The 23,227-nt window shown below is 42.1% G+C and overlaps 1 protein-coding gene and 1 long non-coding RNA gene across 2 annotated transcripts in view; one reads left to right on the plus strand and one right to left on the minus strand.

The window, feature by feature from the left end:
• The first annotated feature begins 867 nt into the window (after positions 1-867).
• The window catches only part of LOC112227014 (chloride channel protein 2-like), a 132,765-nt gene continuing 110,405 nt past the window's right edge, over positions 868-23,227 (plus strand). The window contains exon 1 of the mRNA XM_024391787.2: positions 868-1,543. Within this exon, the coding sequence (XP_024247555.2) occupies positions 1,403-1,543 (141 nt within the window). The 5' untranslated portion in view covers positions 868-1,402. The remainder of the gene's footprint in view (positions 1,544-23,227) is intronic.
• On the minus strand, positions 8,917-15,839 carry LOC121841202. The gene is made up of 2 exons (XR_006080224.1): positions 15,541-15,839; positions 8,917-13,433 (listed from the first exon to the last, which is right to left on the minus strand). It is a non-coding gene; the product is annotated as an uncharacterized LOC121841202 (long non-coding RNA).

Raw genomic sequence — 23,227 nt, forward strand, 5'->3', positions numbered from 1 at the left:
TGTGCCTCACCCTAATAATTTTGTCTATTTTCACCTGTTAATTTCACCTAACATTACTGTTCTGACTCGGTGGTGCTGCACATGTAGCCTATAACCTGTTTTTGAGAAATGTCCTGATCTAATATTGTAAGAGGTTTCATTGTCTGCTTAAATGTCCCCTTTATTTTTCCTATGGTTCTGACTTGGTGTACAGGGGAAATACTGTAAGAGCAGCCCATGTTCAGCATTCCGTCACTGTACATTTCAAAAGTGCTGAACACATAGTTATATTGACTACGTCCGTCGTCGCTCGCTCATTAATGTCTTAATCAATAGTCAGGTGTAGCAGTGGTAAGTATTCACTCCATTGTGCTGGAAAGAAATGCTCTGCTGTTGGGACAGCTTTATGTAGGCCCTAGCAGTTTGTGGGCACCGCTTATCGCTGTTATAGTGCAATTAATGTATTGTTTAGTGTTGTGTCTTTACTGGCATGCATCTTTGAGTCTGCCCCACCAAGATGTACATGCTAAAATCGCCGCTGGGGCAATTCATGTATTGTTTAGTGTTGTGTTGTGTTGTGTAGTGGCTTTGCTGACATGCATCTAAAAATATATATATATTTTTTGCGAAACCAAGATTTACATGCTAAAATCGCCACTGCTTAGCTTAGATAACCTATGCAGAAAAATATTAAGATTTTTTTTTAGGCTTAATTAGGCTTAATGATTGTGAGATTGCAGGGGAAAGCTGTTTGTGTGTAGGCAGGCAGGCTGTATGTGAGGCTGTGTGTGAAGTTGAGTGTTGAGTCTACGCGGTTGCAGGTTGCAGACAGACACACAGATGGCCACAGACAGACAGACAGACAATGATATTCCCTCCATACCTTTCTATCTATTTGCAGACAATTCGAATAGCGCGGGCGAATTAAGAAGAACGCACCACCAGCTCCCCGTAATGACAAACACGTCTGGACTTTCTTCACGGGGAGGTAAGGAGGTAATGGGAAACGCTTGACACAGACGGAACCGCATTGCATCATGGACACATGGTACCCAACTCGAGCCCTGCGGGAAAGAGACTAGCCCATTGCAGCTTTATTTATAGAATACTAATTTATGCCAAAAATAACAGTCACAGTCAAACACATTCGACCGGATAGCTCTGTTGTGGCTCATAGGCTTCAGATGCAGCTGCTGTCTAAAGGCATGCGCATCGACGCGGATAAACGCAGAAGTTTGGGGTGCTGCGTGTGCAGCGTGGGTGCACACAGCTATTCGCGCCAACCAGTCAAAGCACCAGCAACAGGCCACCGGTTATCACGTTTACCCGCGGAGAAGAGTGAATGAGATAGGAGAGTGCCTCTGCTTATGGATTAAATGACAACTGATCAAGGGGGAAAACTCAAGCTTTGAAGTTGGAGTTTATGCGCAGAACGCGTGGAAATAGTCCTCATTTTGATTCACTCTGTTACACGAAAGATGGAGGGGCGCAGCTGACAGTTAGGGACCGTAGCCTCGAAGAGGAGAAGCACACCGGAGGAACCGAACTGCCAGAGGAGGGAAATGTGAGTAAGCTATGAATGAGCCCTTGGCAACCTGTTTCTACCTCGAGTCCATCATGCCTATTACTGACGCTGGTATCCCGTCTTTCCCCCGTGAAGACGAGAACAATGGGTCAAATCATTTTGTTTTCATCATGTATCAATCGAATATACAATAAACTTCAGTCATGTGTTCATGCTCAAGGGCAAATCATTTGGTTATTTCTATACGATATATATATCTGGATATTCTGGATAAGCTGCTAAATGTTTCTATCCCAAAGATGAAATAATTGTCAATGTAGTGACATTGACCTATAGTATACGTCTCTCTTGGCATCTTTTATTTACACACAAAAACTTGTGAGGAGAAGAGGTACAGGTGGTTATGCATCCTATTCTACTTTGCGCATCAAGTCGTTGTAAGGGCTCAAGGTCCTTAAAAGGTCCCTTGCTGCGGTGGTTCCTCTTGAAATTACGCACACGAGAACGGCTATTTTATTCGCTCCGGTGACTTCCCTTTATATATTTCCTGTAACATTTGATAGGAAATGAAAACGCTATTCGTCTTCTAAGACCGGTATGTCATATTTTGAAATTGAACCCACTCATTGACGCTCATTAACAGATGCAGTCGCTGAGAAAAATGTGAATGACGTCATTGAGAAAGTATGATCCAATCTGGAGATTTTATTTATGTTTCTTTAAATGTTTGACCCGCTTGGAAATCTGAATGACATTTTGTAGTTCCCTTGTAGGAACTACAGAAAAAGACACACACACACACACACACACACACACACACACACACACACACACACACACACACACACACACACACACACACACACACACACACACACACAATGGGTTGCCAAAACAAACTCCACAGGTGTGTATTTATTCCAAATTGTACCTGTTGAGACTGAAGGTTGAACTGGGTCAGTGTGTTGGTGCTTGAGGCTGCGGAGCACCTAGTTCCACCTATTAGGGACAACATTACATCTATTTAACTACATAGCCACTTTAGTATCTGCAGGACACTCAAAGGAGAAACACACCTACAATAAATCAATTGGAGAGAGAAAATAAATACATGTAATAACTCAACTCTTTGGGCCAGTGTCTGAATGATAATGGCTTGGATCATGTGTGCAATGCATGCATATTTGTGTGTGTATCTGTGTGTGCGTCAGCGGAAAACGACTGCCCCCTCTCATGGAAGCCACTGAAATTCAAGGCCGTCCGTGGTACTGCTGGCATTGTTAGCAGGATCCCCGATTAAAATTAATGGGAAAATTTGGTACATTTTCATGCAAATAAAAAAAAGTTTGAAAGACAATCATGTTACCAATAATTGCTTATAATTCACCCGATGTATGTCCTTCAACCGATTATTTTTTAAATTGCACACAGAAGAAATTATAAGCAAGGTGCGAATTACGATACAGCCAGCGGGGGCTCAGCTCTCATAAATGCAACAAAAGTCCAAATTGTGGTGGGTCTCTAAATAATTCTAATTGAACCATTCGCCTATTTGTTTGAAATGTAGTGTTAAATGTTTTGCGGTGTTAAATATGAAAATAAAGGCTTCCAAATAAAACAAACACCCCCACCTCTCCATCATGGTTTAAACCATTTATCTGTATGTGGCAGAGCTGTCTATTCAGTATTGCTGAATTTCGGTCTCAGCTGAGCTCCTTTAAGCATAGATGTTAATTCTTCCCAATTTCCACCATTTGTTTGCCATGCGTCCTTGATAAAAAAAAGAAGCCTTTATTGCAATGCATTAGATTTATCAGTTGTTTTGTCATTGTTTGCTTTTGTCAGTCAGCTGTTTAGAGAGATCATTGCTTTGTTTTCCAGGTGTGTGTGAGTACTGGTGTTCTCCGTGCCATCTCTGGCCAGAAGTAGTAGACCGTTTATTTCACTTTATTATTTTCAATCAATATTATTCTTTCCTGAATCAGCTGATGATGGTCAACAATATCACTAGACAACAGCTAGACACCAATGCGCATCCAATCCATCAAACAAGTAGGCTATACTTTAATGACAGTAGACCTATAAGGTGACTCTTTCAGTTAGAAGATTATAGTGAATTTGTATTTGATTTTGAGTAGTCTAATAATAGGGATTTTTCATAATTAACTGGGTGACACATTACCTTTAGCTATACAGAATAGTTCATCTCACCACCATGCGTTTCCATCTCCTCCTCTCTCTCCTTTATTCCTTTCTTGAGCGTGCAGATGGGCTGTCAACTGTTTAGCGAAATATGTTTGGTTGCGAAAACCTGTTACTATCTATGTCCCCAAACAGATATCACTTGGTTTCCCAAATTAAGCACTGGGTAGTTGGGGAGCCCATGGAATACATAGTTCGGGCGGGATATCACCTGTTGCGCAGCTGAGAGAGTAGGCTACCGGAAGCGGTGTAGGCCTTTTTTTTTTACTGAGACTGGCAATCAGAGTTTATCAGCCAATTTGATTTACCACCACATCACTGGCTATTGATAGGCCTATTTGAAGTTCATGGTAATGCACATTGTAGCCTAGTCTAGTAAGTTGACCGTGTGTTAGGGTGACCATCCCAGTTTTCCCGGGATAGCTTCAGCCCCATTTCAGGTGTCCAGACTTTTCAGGCTGCAAAAAGGTCAACTTGTCAGCAAGACACATCAATCAATATAGGCCTAATCAATGATAATCACTGAATGTCATTAGGAACACGTTGTGGTGTTTTGTAACGGATGCCTTCCATTCGTATAATGGCGCGAGTATGCATGCAGTTTGGATGCCGAAATTATTTTATCATGACTGATTGTGTTCATGCCACATTAAAAGGTAATTCCTTTTGACCGTTTAAATTAGAGGTTGACCGAATAATCGGAATGGTCGATTAATTAGGGCCGATTTCAAGTTTTCATAACAATCGGAAATCGGTATTTTTGGGCGCCGATTTGCCAATTTATTTATTTATTTTTTTAAACATTTTTTTTATTTTTATACCTTTATTTAACTAGGCAAGTCAGTCAAGAACACATTCTTATTTTCAATGACGGCCTAGGAACGGTGGCCTTGTTCAGGGGCAGAACGACGGATTTTCACATTGTCAGCTCATGCAACCAATCATCCAATCATGCAACCTTACAGTTAACGAGTCCAACGCAATAACGACCTGCCTCCCTCTCGTTGCACTCCACAAGGACTGTTACGTGAATGCAGTAAGTCAATGTAAGTTGCTAGCTAGCATTAAACTTATCTTATAAAAAACAATCAATCATAATCACTAGTTAACTACACATGGTTGATGATATTACTAGATATTATCTAGCATGTCCTGCGTTGCATATAATCTGACTGAGCATACAAGCATACAAGTATCTAAGTATCTGACTGAGCGGTGGTAGGCAGAAGCAGGCGTGTAAACATTCATTCAAACAGCACTTTCGTGCGTTATTCCAACAGCTCTTCGTTGTGCGTCAAGCATTGCGCTGTTTATGACTTCAAGCCTATCAACTCCCGAGATGAGGCTGGTGTAACCGAAGTGAAATGGCTAGCTAGTTAGCGTGCGATAATAGCGTTTCAAACGTCACTCGCTCTGAGCCTTCTAGAAGTTGTTCCCCTTGCTCTGCATGGGTAACGCTGCTTCGATGGTGGCTGTTGTCGTTGTGTTGCTTGTTCGAGCCCAGGGAGGAGCGAGGAGAGGGACGGAAGCTATACTGTTACACTGGCAATACTAAAGTGCCTATAAGAACATCTAATAGTCAAAGGTTAATGATATACAAATGGTATAGAGGGAAATAGTCCTATAATTCCTATAATAACTACAACTATCTAAAACTTCTTACCTGGGAATATTGAAGACTCATGTTAAAAGGAACCACCAGCTTTCATATGTTCTCATGTTCTGAGCAAGGAACTGAAACTTTAGCTTTCTAACATAGCTTATATTGCACTTTTACTTTCTTCTCCAACACTTTGTTTTTGCATTATTTAAACCAAATTGAACATGTTTCATTATTTACTTGAGGCTAAATTGATTTTATTGAGGTATTATATTAAGTTAAAATAAGTGTTCATTCAGTATTGTTGTAATTGTCATTATTACAAATAAAAATAAAATAGGCCGATTAATCGGTATCGGCTTTTTCGGTCCTCCAATAATCGGTGTCGGCGTTGAAAAATCATAATCGGTCGACCTCTAGTTTATATTGTGTCTTTGTTTTTAGGCCCCCCAAATGTTTTTCTTCCCAATAGAGACCCCTGAATGGTGTGATTCACACTAGACATAGGTTATAAGGATAATTTAGTTGCCAATGGCAGCCTGCAGTACCCCGGTCGACCCTCAACTTGAGTTCCTCAATGAGAGGGGGCAGCACTGAGTTAGCCTGCTACATCACTTCCTAGAGTAGCTCAAACTGCGTGTCTCCATAGATGGGGTGGTTGTTTAGCAACTGTAGTGCAAAACACACAGGGTTGGCTTAGATTGTCATGTAAAACTATATTTCGCCTCTAAAGTTTATTGAAAACAAATACATTTACACAATGAGCACTTGTTGACTCTCAAATACATTGTTACAGTTGTTGGTTAAATAGCTAGTGAATTTTAGCCATATTAGCATAGATGTGACAACAGTCAAAACAAGACATGATATCAAGAACAAGATGAAACTAGCTGAAACGAGCCACCTAAGATTCCCCACATAGCAGCTTCTTGTCGTAGTTACTAGCTCTCTAGCCATTCAGAATCATAACAAAACACAGACTTCTGCCCCATTCAAGCGTGCACATAGTTTTTCGTGACTTTGTCAGCTAACCTTTCTATGATACGCCAGTTTAACCGAAGGTCATTTGGCTTCAATGTGCTATTGAATCTTCACATAAGAATGAATGGTGTCACATGATTGATGGCTTTGTCCATTCATATATAGACTTATTCGTATGCGTGCAGGCCGGTGATTCTGTTGGCCTGGGGTTCTTTTGTTCCATTACCCTGAGCCAGAGCCATGTATTCAGAGAGTTGGGCCAACTTTTAATATTGTTCTAATTCTACACATTTAGTTACATAGTTAAGTGATAATGCCCGAGAAGCCATGGTTTGGAGGATATATTGGCATGGCTCGAGACGACAATGGTTATTTTTTTAAATGTATTATTATTCAAGATATACAAAATGTACATCAATGTAAGCACAAAGATTTTACCATATCCCATGACTAAAGGTCACATGGTGAGACATGACATGTATCACAATCATCATTTACATTTATTTCAGACAATCTAGATTTGGAAAAATGCACTCTATTTAAAACCTTAAATTGTACGAGACCAAGATGAGCACAAGATGTAGTGGAGCGTACACTATCAATCGCCTCATTCCACCACTCCTGTGTCAATTCAACACCCATTTACCATTCCCAAACAGATTTAGTTTTGTTGGTGGAGTGTTTGTCTAATGACATAATACACAGACAGAGCTGAGAAATTACTGCTTTCTGTCAAGGTCAGAGTCAATAAACCATCCCAGGGTTGGCAAGGGGGTGGAGCAGGGAAGCCAGAAAATTAAAAGGAGACACAATGCTTAATTTGAAGGTAACAGAAAAAGTGAGATGGAGGCAAAGAGTATTTAGATGCTAGGTTGGGAAACCTAGAAAAAATGTTAGAAATTAGATATGTAGACGGGCGAGTCGGTCAAGGATCGATTCAGACAAGGTGGTAAATTGTATGACAAGCGACAGTTTATTCAGAGTGAAGATATCTAGAACAGCGTAAATACGGCTCCTCCGCTGGTTCGTACGGAACTGCAGGCAAAGAGACCGTTACAATCAATACACCACTTATATATAGAACAGAAAGTAGGTTGATTCTGGAAGATCGGATCTTTGGATTGGTTCAGCTGGGGTGTAGTCTGTAGTCTTCCGCCATTGGCTCAGTTGTCTGTCCGTCATCGTAGAATCCTCTTCGGGCACACAATGTTCAGCTACAAAGGAGATTATGTGTGTGTGCGCTGGTTTTGGCAATTAGTGTAATGCGGGAGCTATCCTGTAGGGGACCCCATAAGCTTTACTTTGAGTTGTAGCCCTGTATTAACAATAGTTTGGTCACCTGTATAAGAAATAGCATTTCTCTACAAAACCCTCTCTTCACGTCTCACCAGAGACGTGACACAACTTAACTAGATTCAGACACAAAGAGAAACTTCTCCCAAGGGGACTATGAAATAAGGCACGGTATTAAACAGAAATAGATATATATGTATTACCATCATGTTCTCCATTACATCCCACTATGTACTAAGTTGGCTACCAGCCACCTAGGAACTTACAACCCTCATTTAACAGAGCGGAGAACAACAGCTCAAAATAAAAGTAAAATGCTTGTCTACATAAGCCAACTTTTTCCCGCAGGAAAAAGTTGTGATTCCCTCTCTTCACATCTCCAAAGAGATGTGAATTAAACTAGGCAAGTCAGGCGGAATGATCCACTTGCATAACACATACATATATCCCCATCAGGCAACAGCAGATATATGTAAACCTAATAGGCACTCTCCTCCTCATCCTCGAATTCAAGTAAGTCTTTATCCAGCAGAGGAAACATCTGGGAAGGGGAGGAAGGGTCAATGGCTCTAGAGATAACCCTAGTGGTAAGGGAATGGATGCATGGAATGTAACAGCATCCACAGAGAACTAAAATGGCAGCGAACACCGAAATGGATACCAAAATGGAGGACACCAGGGTTTTATATTTACCAAACGCACTCATCCAGGAGTCCCACATCGAGGTATCAATCCCTGAATGAGATTTCATTTTACCATTAAGCGTCCGCAGACCTTCCAGAGCTATGGTCAAGCTACCATCCGAGGCTGTGTTATTAGGGATGAAAGTACAACACTGGTCACCAAACATAGAGCAAACTCCGCCCTTCTCAGAGAGTAACATATCAATGGCAATACGATTCTGGAATGTCATAAGAGAAGTTGCAGCCAGGCTCTCATGCTCCATATCGTTATCTCGCACCTGGCTCCTGTTATCTAACAAAAGACCGCTTGTTCTCGCAACCCCACGCTCTGAACATGCCCTCCCTTCTGTATTATTATTATTATTTTTTTTCTTCAGCATGAGAAAGTCCCCCTTTTGACACTCTTAACAATGTTTCAAGTCAGCTATGTTGCATACCACTTACATCAACACAAGCCAACAGCAGATAATATTCAATCATATATATGGTAATGGCTATAATGTAAAACACAGGATCCAATAATCCCTCTTTTTCACACCCCCAAGGGTGTGAACAAAAATTCAGCAATGAATCATATAACAGTCACAAAGTTGAAAATACCTTCATGTCAAAAGAGAACAGCTTATTCAAAAACAGAACAAAAGAAAATGGTGTGAAATTTAAGTCCCCCTTTTGACACCCACAAGGGTGTCACTTAGCAAAAACAGGATAACACTTTGTTTATTGACATGTAAGATACAGGATAAAACTTTGGTCATGGAAAACAGAGTAAAGCAGAGCAAAGCATTATTATAAACCATCTGGTCCTCATCTACTCCTATCCTGCACCAGTTGGGCTTCATGCCACCCAGGGACTCGAAACCTTCACAACAGGGAGAACAAACATACTGGAAAGAAAACCTATCATAAAAATGTATAACAAGGAACTGTGGTGGTGTAAGATTTATTCTACTACCTCACCCACAGCATACCATGGGTCATCCTCAGTCAGTCTCATCCTCCCCTGAAAGCATGCTTCAGTATCAGCATCTCCAACTGGAGCATCAAGCAAAGGCATCATCATGCCTGAAGCCTTCACCACATCTGTAACAGACTTCTTGAAACACGGTATGATGCAAGCATCACAACACATCAATAACAAAAATACAAGAATTAGGGTCAGAAATCCAGTAACCACCATACTAGTGTACTTACCAAAACAGGCTCCCACCCAAGAGAACAGGCCAGACTCCTCCACCCCCACCATGGTCCTCATCTCAGCAGATAGTGGGCTTGATGCACTTGATGCATTAAGCCCACTAAGGGCCTTAGATATACTACCATCTGGACTGGTGTTACGTGCAACATTGTTCACCGAACATCTTGCAGACGCCCCCCTGACTGGCAAGAAGCATATCCAAAGCAAGTCTATTCTGTCTGGCAACCCTAGATGTGGCCTCAAACTGTTCAGACATACCAGTGAGTGCATCACGGGGGTAATTAACAAAACGCTGTTGATCATAGTAGATGTAATGAATCCATGCAGTCTGCTTTGCATCCACTATGGCTGGACCTATAATCCATCATTCCTACCAAAGACCTGAAACTCATGAGGAACCCCCACTGGCACTCCCAACAGGTTAGTGTGTATGTCAACTACATCCTCTGTCCATGGAGCACTACGTCTATGTCTCCCATGGAATGGAATGTTTTCAGGTCCCCTGGGTACAGAACCCAACAGCTGTTCAGCAGTAACATCAACAATGGTCAGTGGAATTATCAAACTGGTCAGAGCACACGTACCTTGCCAGTCTCCTCTAAGAATGGGTCTCAGCACTCTTTTGGGTCCACAGATCCACCACACATCAGCCAGACCACTAGTTTGGTTTAGGCCTGTAACTGGCCAAGTGGAATTAATGGCTATGTTACTACTGCAATCAGCTTCAGGCAATCTCTCATAATCAATGCCATTACCTGTACCCGTGATGCAACTGTAATTGCCCCCATATGCCTCAACACCCCAAGGGGCCCGATGAGGAGGTACTGTAGGAGACACAAGGCTCAAAGAGGAACAGAGAGTTGAATTGGGCTGAACCTGGTAAAAACCTCTCAGAATACACAACCACCCCTCTCCTTCTCCTATAGCAAATGGGTGTGTAGCCAGAACAGGTCTAGCATGACCAATGTTTCATGTAACTCATGCAGTCCTTTCTTTTCAGGGTCTTAGCTGTATACCTCATATAAGTCAGCCACAAATTGTCCCTACCATCAAAACCAGTCTCAGTGTCTAATTGATCAATAGCTGAATAGTCTCCAACATTAATTACCTGAATGGGATTTTTTAGACAGTGGTGGCAGGTTCGGTCCAGGGGTGGTAGAGGAGTGTGTCTGGCCCTGGTTCGTCTGGGACCTCTGGTTTTGGCAGCACCTTAATAGAAAACCCACCCATCGTGTCTGTCCCGGTCCTTTGTAGTCCGAGGGTGTAAGTGTCTGCATCAGAGAGCTTAATAGTTTTGATGGTTAGTAGGATTTCATCACCTTTACAAAGTTCAACAGTGCTCCCAGGTTTTCCCCTATGCTATAAGGATACCCTCTTCTCCAATCCCAGAACTGTCCCAAGTCGGTTATCATGTAATCCCCATACGGACACCCTCCCAATTTAATATAATTTCATTTATCATTTTCGTCCACTTGTTCTGTAGACATACATTCAGCACTCCACGGGTCAGAACCTGGAATCCGCTGGTACATCACCATCTATTTCCATCGATTTCTCCAGAGTCCTGGAAATAAGGCCTCATACACAGGGAATTAGACAACAGCCCCATAAAACTAAAACAGTCACACAGGTGAATGTAGCCCATAATACAGTGATCATAATATTTTCCCCATTTTCTGAACATACTATCAAACCCAATTAATCAGAGAAGTATCCACCCCAGAGTTCTGTCAACCCGTGAGCCAGGGTGGTCAAACCAGCTGAGGCTTCGGGCACTGATTCGTCCAGTGCTGTGTTATTTGGGATGTCACCCACGATAAGACAGCTCAGACAAACAGCTTCCATGTGAAGCCCCACCCTTTCCCCGAGAACACATCACTTAGCAAGAGCCAGACACATCCTCACTTCTATGAACAAAAACAGGGGTGACAGGACAGGGAGGGTTACTTCATTCGAGAGATGGCCCCCGGAATTCTGTTAATTCCAGTTCTCCTCTCGAACACTGTTTATTGTTCGATAGTGTAAATGTGTCTTACCCTCCCGCCGTGTGATATGAATCCGGGTAGCTCTTTCAGCTAGCTGTCACCAGGAGACCTTGGTATGGTCCCCCCAACAAGCCTCTGGAACTGGATTGAGTGACTTCACCTGTAGTTCACCTATAATGCATAAAATGCTGGACATACAGGCTTGGTTAACAAACAGTTTCTCATATGTTTTATCTGATTATATCTTTACCTTCTATGCCCATTTGTTTAGCTACATTTTTTTTTAAATTATTAGTTTATCCAATAGGCCCCATCCTATCCTAGACCACAATTTACCTATCCCCCTTTTGATACCTGGCTCTGCCCAGGTAACAACCTTACCTACCCTAAATAATGACTTAGATAAGATTAGTATATTATCCTTCTGTTCTGACATTATCATGTAGGAGCGCCCCTTTAATTTTCCACATGTCCAATTCTCCCTTTTGTCTCCACTCAGTGACTGTTATCTACACATTCTGTTATCCTTGCTCGTCCTGGCTCCCTTCTAAAACTTCTCCTCTCTGCTCTCCAACCTTCAAGGTCTCTGCAGTGCGGGGGAGGGCTCTTCTGTCTGCCTTTTCCCATGTTTCCACATTTTAACTAAATGTCTCACTGTCTGGCTTTATCTAAACTCATGGATTTTTATTTTTTAGAAAAACATGTCTATTGTGGCAATTTCTAAAGTCTTTATATAGGTTAAGTAAACTCCACTATAATTAAGTTACCTTAAAAAATTAAATTTCAAAAAACTTTTTTAATCTTTTCATTTATTTTTTAGACAGTATTACCCATGACCACAAATTCATTATTCAAATGGCACCCCCTTGTGGCTGATCAGACCACCCGAGAGAGCCATGAAAGCAGGTCAAAGGTTACACCATCCCCCTACATTCGTGTTCCATACCATATTAAAGAACCCTTTATCCTTAAAATAAAATATAAATCACTTGTGTAATTAAAACTCCATAAAAACTAAAAGTTCCATATGTGAGCGTTCCTCTTTAAAATATCATGTCCCTGGGAACATGGAAATCCCCTTAACCCAAACATGTACTACATAAACAAAACCTAATAATTATGATAATCCCCTCAAACTCAAATAATTTGTCTCGATGTTTCATGTCTTATTCGTGTTTCTCCAAATTGTCTCCCCAAATCTACAAAAAGAATTTCACGTTAATAGAGTTGAACACTTTTTTTCCCCCAACAGTCATGCACACCCCTCAATATTCTATGATATAACTCTCATCAGCAAGCCTGCGACTTTTTCAACACTCACCGGTACCAGCTCCAACTGAAATACCTAATGTACCACACTCGCTTGGTCCCCGACCTCATTCATACCGATATTAGTCCCCGACTGAATATCAAGCATATTTCATGCACACGATTTGAGTCTCACAAATCTTCATTTACGCCAGAGCACATCTAAAACATTGTTTGAACATTCACTCAATATAGTCAACACATCTAAAACATTGTCTAAACATTCGTTCAATTTATCATTCAGTAGACATATGCATTTACAAACACACGAATAAACCGGGGCCAGATATACCCAGTCTAGTCCAGGGATAACCCCTGTCTCTAGGAGGCCTATTAGCCGATGCTGATGGGAGTCTGGTCCACATCGTCACCTGCTAATCGGGTTGTATTGGAGCCGAATTCAAGTCGCTCAAGTCGACCCTGACCTCTGTCAGTGTTCTATTGGGTATCGAAGCTGGTGCACAATGAGTCAAGTGGTGCCAAGGCGCCCCTGATTTACCTTTGACCTGGACCGAGTGTGAAGTAACCTCCTTCACTTCGTACGGCCCAGTCCACCTGGGATCCTGCCACTTTCTCTTGTGGACCATGATCCTTACCCAGTCTCCGACCTTTACCCTTGGTTGCTCTGGATCTCCCGTCAGCTCCCCCCCATGGACTTTGTGTATCTGTTTGGAAAGAGCTGCGGACAGTTCCGTCAATTTTCTTACATAGTCAGTCATACCTATCTGGTGTGCATCAAGAGGGGGCATATGACCTCCCTCTCTTGGTGGACCTGGCATTACTCTTCCTGTCATTATTTCGTGGGGTGAGAGATGAGTCCCTGCCCCAGGTGATGACCTCATGGCCATCAACGCCAGTGGCAGGGCCTCCACCCATGTCAGTTTTGTACCAGCACACACTTTGGCTATCTTACACTTCAGAGACTAATATCGCTCCTTGGTTCCCCTCTATGTTCTCTGTGCACACTGGATGTGCAGGAGGTGGGGGTTCCCCTCCCCTCTGACTTCAAGCTGCTCCCGTTGCCCCCTGCTCCATCTATGAATGGATTCCTTGTGTGGCCACTGGGGCGGAGCTGTTCTCGCATAGATCGAGGGGCATGCATGTCAGATGGCCCTGGTGTGCACCTTTGTGCACCCCCTGGCGTGGAGTAACCCTGTGGGCCAGGCTTTAATTCTTCACACTCCAGGTGGCCCCCTTTGATCAACGTATCCCCTTGGAGTACTCCTTCTTTTACAAGGAACACAGGGGCCTGTGTTGACGCGGGCCCGGCCCTTTTCCCGTTTCCGGTTTTTTATTCAGTTGTGCTCTTAGCGCCTCTTCGATGGCCCAAGTTCCTATCTTCAGTTCCACTTCTGCCCTTTCTCTCTGTTTAGTCCCTTTTTCTTATATACCAACGTCCCTCTCAACTCACATTCCCTCGTTTTCAGCTGGGCCCCTGTTGGCGGCCCCCCTCCTAGATAACCTGCTTGTGTCCATCTTAACTTCAATCCCTCCCAAACTTTCTTTATATTCTTCCATTGTACTTCTCCCCCTGATCTATATTCTATTTTTTGTTCTAGGAACTCATTAAACCTCAGCTTTGGAGTATTGGGGGTCGCCATTGTGAATTTGCTTTAAACGTAATTTAATTTAATTCAATCGGAATTTAATCGTAGTTTTAATTGAAATTCTCTCCTTCCATCTGAATATAGTTAGCATATACTTCGCCTGACGTTGATTAATACCCACGATGTATTCGAAGACACTATTGCTCGTACTCTGCCTTATCTCAGAGCTTCTCCTTCGAATATTCAGGTTGAGAAAAAACGCATGGGTTGGTATTGCATTTGTGGAGCGCATAACCAAGGGATCTATTCAACTATTTAGTCTCAATATTTAAATATTATATTCAGATATTATTTCAATTATACATCAGTCATTTCGTTCCTGATTATACATTTATACATGTACCTATTAACATAGGTACATACAATATAGAAGTTTCGGATTTATCCAATACCCCTTATTATAATTCTCTCTCCCTCTATCTAACCACCAACAATCTTAATGGAAACAATTACAAGCACATTGCATTTTAACATAAACAGTTACAAATAGACAAAACAAGACAAAACAACACGTTATATCTCTGACCCCTGAAAGCCGATCCTTATCAGTGAACCTCTATCAGACTGGCCGTACCGGGTCACGGGTCCCAAAATTACAATTTGTCCCCTCGGCGCCAGATTTGATGAATAGTAATTAGCTATCCCCTACTGATCTCTATTCCTGATCCCTATCGAGCTGACCCCTATCAGAATTATCACACATGTCCGACCCCTATCGGTGAATCTCTATCAGACTGGCCGTACCGGGTCACGGGTCCCAAAATTACAATTTGTCCCCTCGGCGCCAGATTTGATGAATAGTAATTAGCTATCCCCTACTGATCTCTATTCCCGACCCCTATCGGAACTATCCAGGACAAAACAGTGATCACTCATCATTGAAAGCTAGCAGACTGTGCTGACCGGGTCACGGGTCCCAAAATTACAATTTGTCCCCTCGGCGCCAGATTTAATGAATAGTAATTAGCTATCCCCTTACTGATATCTCATCAATGATTTAAATCACACCGGCCGTCGCCGGTTCGTTACTACATATGTTCACATACACTGTTCTTTCGACTCGTCAGCAAATTATAAATTTACACAAGAATTCATACTTACTCGGGAAAAAAAAACTGATCAAAATTTGGACAGACTATACGACAATATGCAAAGTTTGATTTAACAGGCTTTGCCTACCTTTTTTATGGTGCACCTTGAGATCAGTTTTCCGAGTTGAGCAGAATTGTTGTCCTCCCCCGAAAGTCTTCACCCGTCCTCCGTGAACCGTCCTTTCACCAACTCGCCCTCTCACACCCAAATCAACTCACTTCGACTGGATCGTTAGTAAACTATCCTCTGCCTACCAAGTTCTGTTAGAAATTAGATATGTAGACGGGCGAGTCGGTCAAGGATCGATTCAGACAAGGTGGTAAATTGTATGACAAGCGACAGTTTATTCAGAGTGAAGATATCTAGAACAGCGTAAATACGGCTCCTCCGCTGGTTCGTACGGAACTGCAGGCAAAGAGGCCGTTACAATCAATACACCACTTATATATAGAACAGAAAGTAGGTTGATTCTGGAAGATCGGATCTTTGGATTGGTTCAGCTGGGGTGTAGTCTGTAGTCTTCCGCCATTGGCTCAGTTGTCTGTCCGTCATCGTAGAATCCTCTTCGGGCACACCATGTTCAGCTATAAAGGAGATTATGTGTGTGTGCGCTGGTTTTGGCAATTAGTGTAATGCGGGAGCTATCCTGTAGGGGACCCCATAAGCTTTACTTTGAGTTGTAGCCCTGTATTAACAATAGTTTGGTCACCTGTATAAGAAATAGCATTTCTCTACACTAGTCACAGAAAAACACAGCCATTTTTCCAGCGAAAGAGAGGAGTCACAAAAAGCAGAAATAGAGATAAAATTAATCACTAACCTTTGATGATCTTCATCAGATGACACTCATAGGACTTCATGTATGTTTTGATCGATAAAGTTCATATTTATATCCAAAAATCGCAGTTTACATTGGCACATTACGTTTCTGTAATGTTTTGCTTCCAAAACATCCAGTGATTTTGCAGAGAGCCACATCAATTTACAGAAATACTCATCATAAATGTTGATGAAAATAAAAGTGTTATGCATGGAACTTTAGATAAACTTCTCCTTAATGCAACCGCTGTGTCAGATTTTGAAAAAGCTTTACCAAAAAAGCTCACCATGCAATAATCTGAGTACGGCGCTCAGACACAAAAACAAGCGATACAGATATCCGCCATGTTCAACAGAAGTCAGAAATAGCAATATAAATATTCACTTACCTTTGATGATCTTCATCAGAATGCACTCCCAGGAATCCCAGTTCCACAATAAATGTTTGTTTTGTTCAATAAAGTCCATCATTTATGTCCAAATACCTCCTTTTTGTTCGCGCATTTAGTTCACAAATCCAAATTCACGATGCGCAGGCCAGACGAAAAGTCAAAATATTCCATTACAGTTCGTAGAAACATGGCAAACGATGTATAGAATCAATCTTTTGGATGTTTTTAACATAAATCTTCAATAATGTTTCAACCGGAGAACTCCTTTGTCTTTAGAAATGCAATGGAACGCAGCTACCTCTCACGGGAGCGCGCCTGAATGAGCTCATGGCACTCTGGCAGACCTCTTACTCAATCAGCTCTCATTCTCTCCTCCTTCATAGTAGAAGCCTCAAACAAGGTTCTAAAGACTGTTGACATCTAGTGGAAGCCTTAGGAAATGCAATCTGACCAAATTTACACTGTATCTTGGATAGGCAAAGAGTTGAAAAACTACAGATTTCCAACTTCCTGGTCACAGACATCATTCAAACAGTTTTAGAAACTTCAGAGTGTTTTCTATCCAAATCCACTAATAATATGCATATCTTAGCTTCTGGGCCTGAGTAGCAGGCAGTTTACTCTGTGCACCTTATTCATCCAAGCTACTCAATACTGCCCCCAAGCCATATTAACAAACTATAGTTTTGGCAAGTCGGTTAGGACATCTACTTTGTGCATGACACAAGTAAATTCACCAATAATTGTTTACAGACAGATTATATCACAATTCCAGTGGGTCAGAAATTTACATACACTAAGTTGACTGTGCCTTTAAACGACTTGGAAAATTCCAGAAAATTATGTCATGGCTTTAGAAGCTTCTGTTAGGGTAATTTGAGTCAATTGGAGGTGTACCTATGGATGTATTTCAAGGCCTACCTTCAAATTCAGTGCCTCTTTGCTTGACATCATGGGAAAATCAAAAGAAATCAGCCAAGACATCAGAAAGAAAATGTTAGACCTCCACAAGTCTGGTTCATCCTTGGGAGCAATTTCTAAACGCCTGAAGGTACCACGTTCATCTGTAAAAACAGTAGTATGCAAATATAAACACCATGGGACCACGCAGCCATCATACCGCTCAGGAAGGAGACGTGTTCTGTCTCCTAGAGATGAATGTACTTTGGTGCGAAAAGTGCAAATCAATCCCAGAACAACAGCAAAGGACCTTGTGAAGATGCTGGAGGAAACAGGTACAAACGTATCTATATTGACATAACCTGAAAGGCCGCTCAGCAAGGAAGAAGCCACTGCTCCAAAACCGCCATGAAAAAGCCAGACTACAGTTTGCAACTGCACATGGGGACAAATAGCGTACTTTTTGGAGAAATGTCCTCTGGTCTGATGAAACAAAAATAGAACTGTTTGGCCATGATGACCACCGTTATGTTTGGAGGAAAAGGGGGGATGCTTGCAAGCCAAAGAACATCATCCCAACCGTGAAGCACGGGGGTGGCAGCATCAAGTGGTGGGGTTGCTTTGCTGCAGGAGGGACTGTTGCACTTCACAAACTAGATGGCATCATGAGGATGGAAAATTATGTGGATATATTGAAGCAACATCTCAAGATCTCAGTCAGGAAGTTAAAGCTTGGTCACAAATGGGTCTTCCAAATGGACAATGACCCCATGCATACTTCCAAAGTTGTTTCAGAATGGCTTAAGGACAACAAAGTCAATGTATTGGAGTGGCCATCACAAAGCCCTGACCTCAATCCTATGGAACATTTGTGGGCTGAACTGAAAAAGCGTGTGCAAGCAAGGAGGCCTACAAACCTGACTCAGTTTCACCAGCTCTGTCAGGAGGAATGGGCCAACATTCACCCAACTTATTGTGGAAGGCTACCCGAAATGTTTGACCCAAGTTAAACAATTTAAAGGCAATGCTAATTGAGTGTATGTAAACTTCGGAACCACTGGGAATGTGATGAAAGAAATAAAAGCTTAAATAAATAATTATCTCTACTATTATTCTGACATTTCACATTCTTAAAATTAAGTGGTGATCCTAACTGACCTAAGACGGGGAATTTTTACGATGATTAATTGTCAGGAATTGTGAAAAACTGAGTTTAAATGTATTTGGCTAAGGTGTATGTAAACTTGTCCCCAAGTCCACATTATTTTAAAGAACAGTAAATAAGTACTCCCATTCAATTCTGTCGAATCCCTTCACTGCGTCTAGGGAGATTACCACCTCAGGGGAGTTAGAGAAATGTTTATAATAAATAATGTTAAACGGCATACGAATATTAAAAAACGAATACGTATCTGTCCTTTATAAAGCTGGTTTGTTCCTCTGATATGAGTCCTGGTAAGACTACTTCCAGTGGCCTCACTATCACCTCCTCCAGCACCTTTACTTCCACATTAAGGAGGCTTAGGGGCCTAAATGAAGAACAGGAAGTGGGGTCTTTCCCCTCCTTAAGGAGAAGCGCTATTGAAGCCTGTGTTAGGGTAGGTGGCACCGAGCCACGTTTAAGTGACTCATTATACATAGATACAAGTAAAGGGACTAACTTGGTATGGCATTTCTTAAAGAACTCAGTTGGAAACCCATCGGGCCCTGGAGGTTTTCTGCTCTGCATTGACTTGATAGACTGAATAACTTCTTTAAGGCTGAGAGGAGAATCAAGGTCATCTGCAGTTTCAGCCTCAACTGTGGGAGTTTCCAGTTCACCCAAAAATGTAGTCATATTGGCAGTATCTGATGGAAATTCAGACATATACAGGGAGGAATATAAATATTTGAAGGTATCATTGATCCCCGTAGGGTCAGAAATCAAGCTATGAAAGGAATCTTTAATTTGGGGAATCAGACCGGTAGCAGCACTGCATTTTAATTGGTGTGCGAGCAGACGACTTGCCCTGTAGCCATGTTCTTAGTAGGTACCACGTGAATGCAATTGTAACCATTCTGCATCTGTAGTGGACAAAATATGTCATTCAGATTGGTCTAAATCAAGAATGGCTTTAGAGAGTTCTTCTAGTTTAGCTTTCCAAGTTTTGTTTAAATGAGAAGAATAATAAATAATTTATCTTCTAAGATAGGCCTTAAGTGATTCCCATAAGAGAGAATGAGCTTGTCTGATTTGAACAAATAAAATGATCAATAGAAGTGGAGATAACGTTACAGAAGTCTGCATCAGACAGGAGAAGATAATTAAATCTCCAACAGAGAGGAGTACGAGTTTGTCCTGATAGGACTATGTCGAGGGCTAAAGGTCCATGGTCAGAAATTACAATGGGTAAATATTCAGAAGGTGACGTTTGGAAGTAACTTGTGATCAATAAAATAATAGTCAATACAAGAAAAAGAATGGTGTACATGTGAAAAGAAAGAATACTCTCTTGCATGGGGATTCTGAAATCTCCAAGGATCTGTACACCCGTTCTGAACCATAAAATCTAAGAAGGACTTTGACATAGAAGAAGGAGACATAGTTCTGGGGTTGGAGTGGTCTAACGCCGGGTTAATAACACAATTCAGATCCCTGCCAAATATCAAAAGATGGGTGTTCAGAGAAGGGATTTTCCCCAGCAACCCATTGGAAAATTCAACATCAAAATTGGGAGCATATACATTGACCAATACTACAGGTGTGTGCCAAATGGTGCCAGTTATGATTAAATATCTCCCATTACTGTCTGAAATAACATTAGTAGTAGAGAAATGTAGTATGTTAATAATCAAAATTGCAACCCCTCTGGCTTTGTAGTTAAAGTCTGACTGGAAAACCTGACTGAACCTGGTGTTTGGTAGCCTTGAGCGATTTCTAATGCGTAAATGTAAAAATCTGCTTTTATCATTTTCAAATGGGAGAAGACCCTAGACCTCTTGGCAAGTTTATTCATTATCTTAGTATTCCAAGATAAAAACTTTATAGGATTAGGCTGACCTATTCCAATATTACTATTATTAGCATTGTTAGCCATCTAAAATATTGAAAGGAAAAAGGTGTGAAAACAGACCAAGCATTTACAAAGATAACAGAGAACTGATTAATTAAAAACATTTAATAATAAAAAGGACCAAAAAAGGTCACTCCCCCTCCCCTCCCCTCCCACCCCACCCCACCCCACCCAAACCCAAAGTCTCCTTTCCCAGCGAATGGAGACAGCAGGTTGACGTTTGCGAAGCTTCGGTGCATATAAACAGAAAATATTCCTATATTGATGCTGAGAGGCTCCATAGCACGAGTAATGAAAAACAATTGAAAAGGCCTTCACATAACAGTAAAGTAGGTCAACAGATAAACAAACAGTAAAACGGAACTGTCCTGATTTGGGCAGTCTTCAATAAGTGCAACACGTGGAATGTGTCTTAAGGATGGACAAATAAGTGTCCCGCAGTATGTCACCCGATTACAAAATAGAAAAGGGGCTGAGTATCTGTACATGTACACATGATCAATGGGGCATAATAAAGGGGTGACAAGACCTTCAGTAAGTATCTAGATGAAAAAACGATAAAAGGAAAGCTCTGCAAAAGCCTGGAATTGTAGCCATGCATTACTACGCTAGCCAACTAGCCAAATAAAAAAAGACCTCTCAAACATGTAGCTTAAATAACAATCACACAAGACAGTATTAGTAATTTTTATCAGAGTTCAGTAGTGTTTATGCAGAGTAGAAAAGGAATGCCAAGAGTTGGAAAAAGGCCCTGCCATAAAAATCTAAACATACCTTCGACTTGGAGGGTAGGCTAGGCTATGCATGCTACCTGGCAAAATAGTTATCAGGTATGAAGTTAAGACCCAGATGCAGACCACGTCGAATAAACAATAGTTTAATATTCCAACAGTGGCAGGCAATAGACAGGTCAAGGCAGGCAGGGGTCAGTAAACCAGAGGTGGGGCAACGATACCGGGCGGCAGACAGGCTCAGGGTCAGGCAGAGGTTGGTAATCCAGATGGGGGCAAAGGTACAGGTTGGTAGGCAGGCTCAGGGGCAGGCAGAGTGGTCAGGCAGGCGGGCTTGGAGTCAGGACAGGCAAGGGTCAAAACCAGGAGGGCGAGAAAAGAGACTGGAAAAAGCAGGCGCTGAGACACAAAATGCTGTTTGACTTGAACAAACAAGACGGACTGGCAACAGACAATCAGAGATCACAGGTATAAGTACACAGGGGATAATGGGGAAGATGGTGACACCTGGAGGGGGTGGAGACAATCACAAAGACAGGGTGAAACAGATCAGAGTAGGTCAAATATCCAAGATACGGCTCAGAAGTGACTGTCGAACCAACGCTGGGCGTCCTCATGGGAGTTTAACTGTAGCTTCCCCTGGCATGTTCAACGTGGAGACAAGCAGGGAAGCAGAGTTAGAATTTAACTTTCTTCTCATGAAGCTTGCGTTTCACATCGAGGAATTTAGCTCTCTTCTTGGAGGCACTTCAGCTGAGGTCAGGAAAGATGAACACCTTTAGTCTGCAGAAGTGTAGCTGGTCTCTGCCCTGCCTCAGTAGTAGTGAAAACAGACGATAAACACAGGCTTAGAGTTGTCGTCTCCGCCCGCTGTGGAAGGGACAATGCGGTGGGCTCTGTCCAGCTTTGGGAGTGATGGAACGATGGCCGGACCCAGCACCTACACAAAGAAGTCTGACATGAACTTAACTGAGTCCCCTCCTTCAAGTTTCTCTGGTATACCAACAACCCGAAGATTTCAACGGCGAGAACGGGGTTCCAGGTCACCGGTCTTGTCAATCAGCTTTTGGTTTTCGGAGCTCAGACAGGCAACCGTTTTCTCAAGGGCTACTATGCGATCACTGCAGTCACACAGGTCATGGTCAAAGCCATCAAGTCGGCAGCCTTGTTCATCTGCAGCAGCTTGGACACCATTCAGGACGACGAAGAAGGGGGCCAGAGCAGCATCGATGGCAGTTTTGAGCTGAGTGGCAATGGTAGCTGTAATTTCCGAGATCAGAACCGTATGGAGGTTCTGAAGATCTGTGGGGAGTGTGACCGCGTGAGACTGCGTAACGGTTGGACTGGAGTCTGCGCCATTACCATTCACATTTGCCATAGCGGTTGAAACGTTAGGTACAGGTCTTCTGCTCCTAAGATCATGTGACATTTGAATCGAATAGGTAACTTACGAACTCATCAATCAAATCTAATAAACTCAGCAAAAAAATAAACGTCCTCTCACTGTCAACTGCGTTTTATTTTCAGCAAACTTAACATGTGTAAATATTTGTATGAACATAACAAGATTCAACAACTGAGACATAAACTGAACAAGTTCCACAGACTAACATAAATGGAATAATGTGTACCTGAACAAAGGGGGGGACAAAATCAAAAGTAACAGTAAGTATCTGGTTTGGCCACTAGCTGTATTGAGTACTGCAGTGCATCTCCTCCTCATGGACTGCACCAGATTTGCCAGTTCTTGCTGTGAGGTGTTACCCCACTCTTCCACCAAGGCACCTGCAAGTTCCTGGAAATTTCTGGGATGAATGGCCCTAGCCCTCACCCACCGATTGAATAGGTCCCAGACGTGCTCAATGGGATTGAGATCTGG

The sequence above is a fragment of the Oncorhynchus tshawytscha genome, linkage group LG28, assembly GCF_018296145.1.
Source record: "Oncorhynchus tshawytscha isolate Ot180627B linkage group LG28, Otsh_v2.0, whole genome shotgun sequence".
Lineage (NCBI taxonomy): Eukaryota > Metazoa > Chordata > Actinopteri > Salmoniformes > Salmonidae > Oncorhynchus > Oncorhynchus tshawytscha.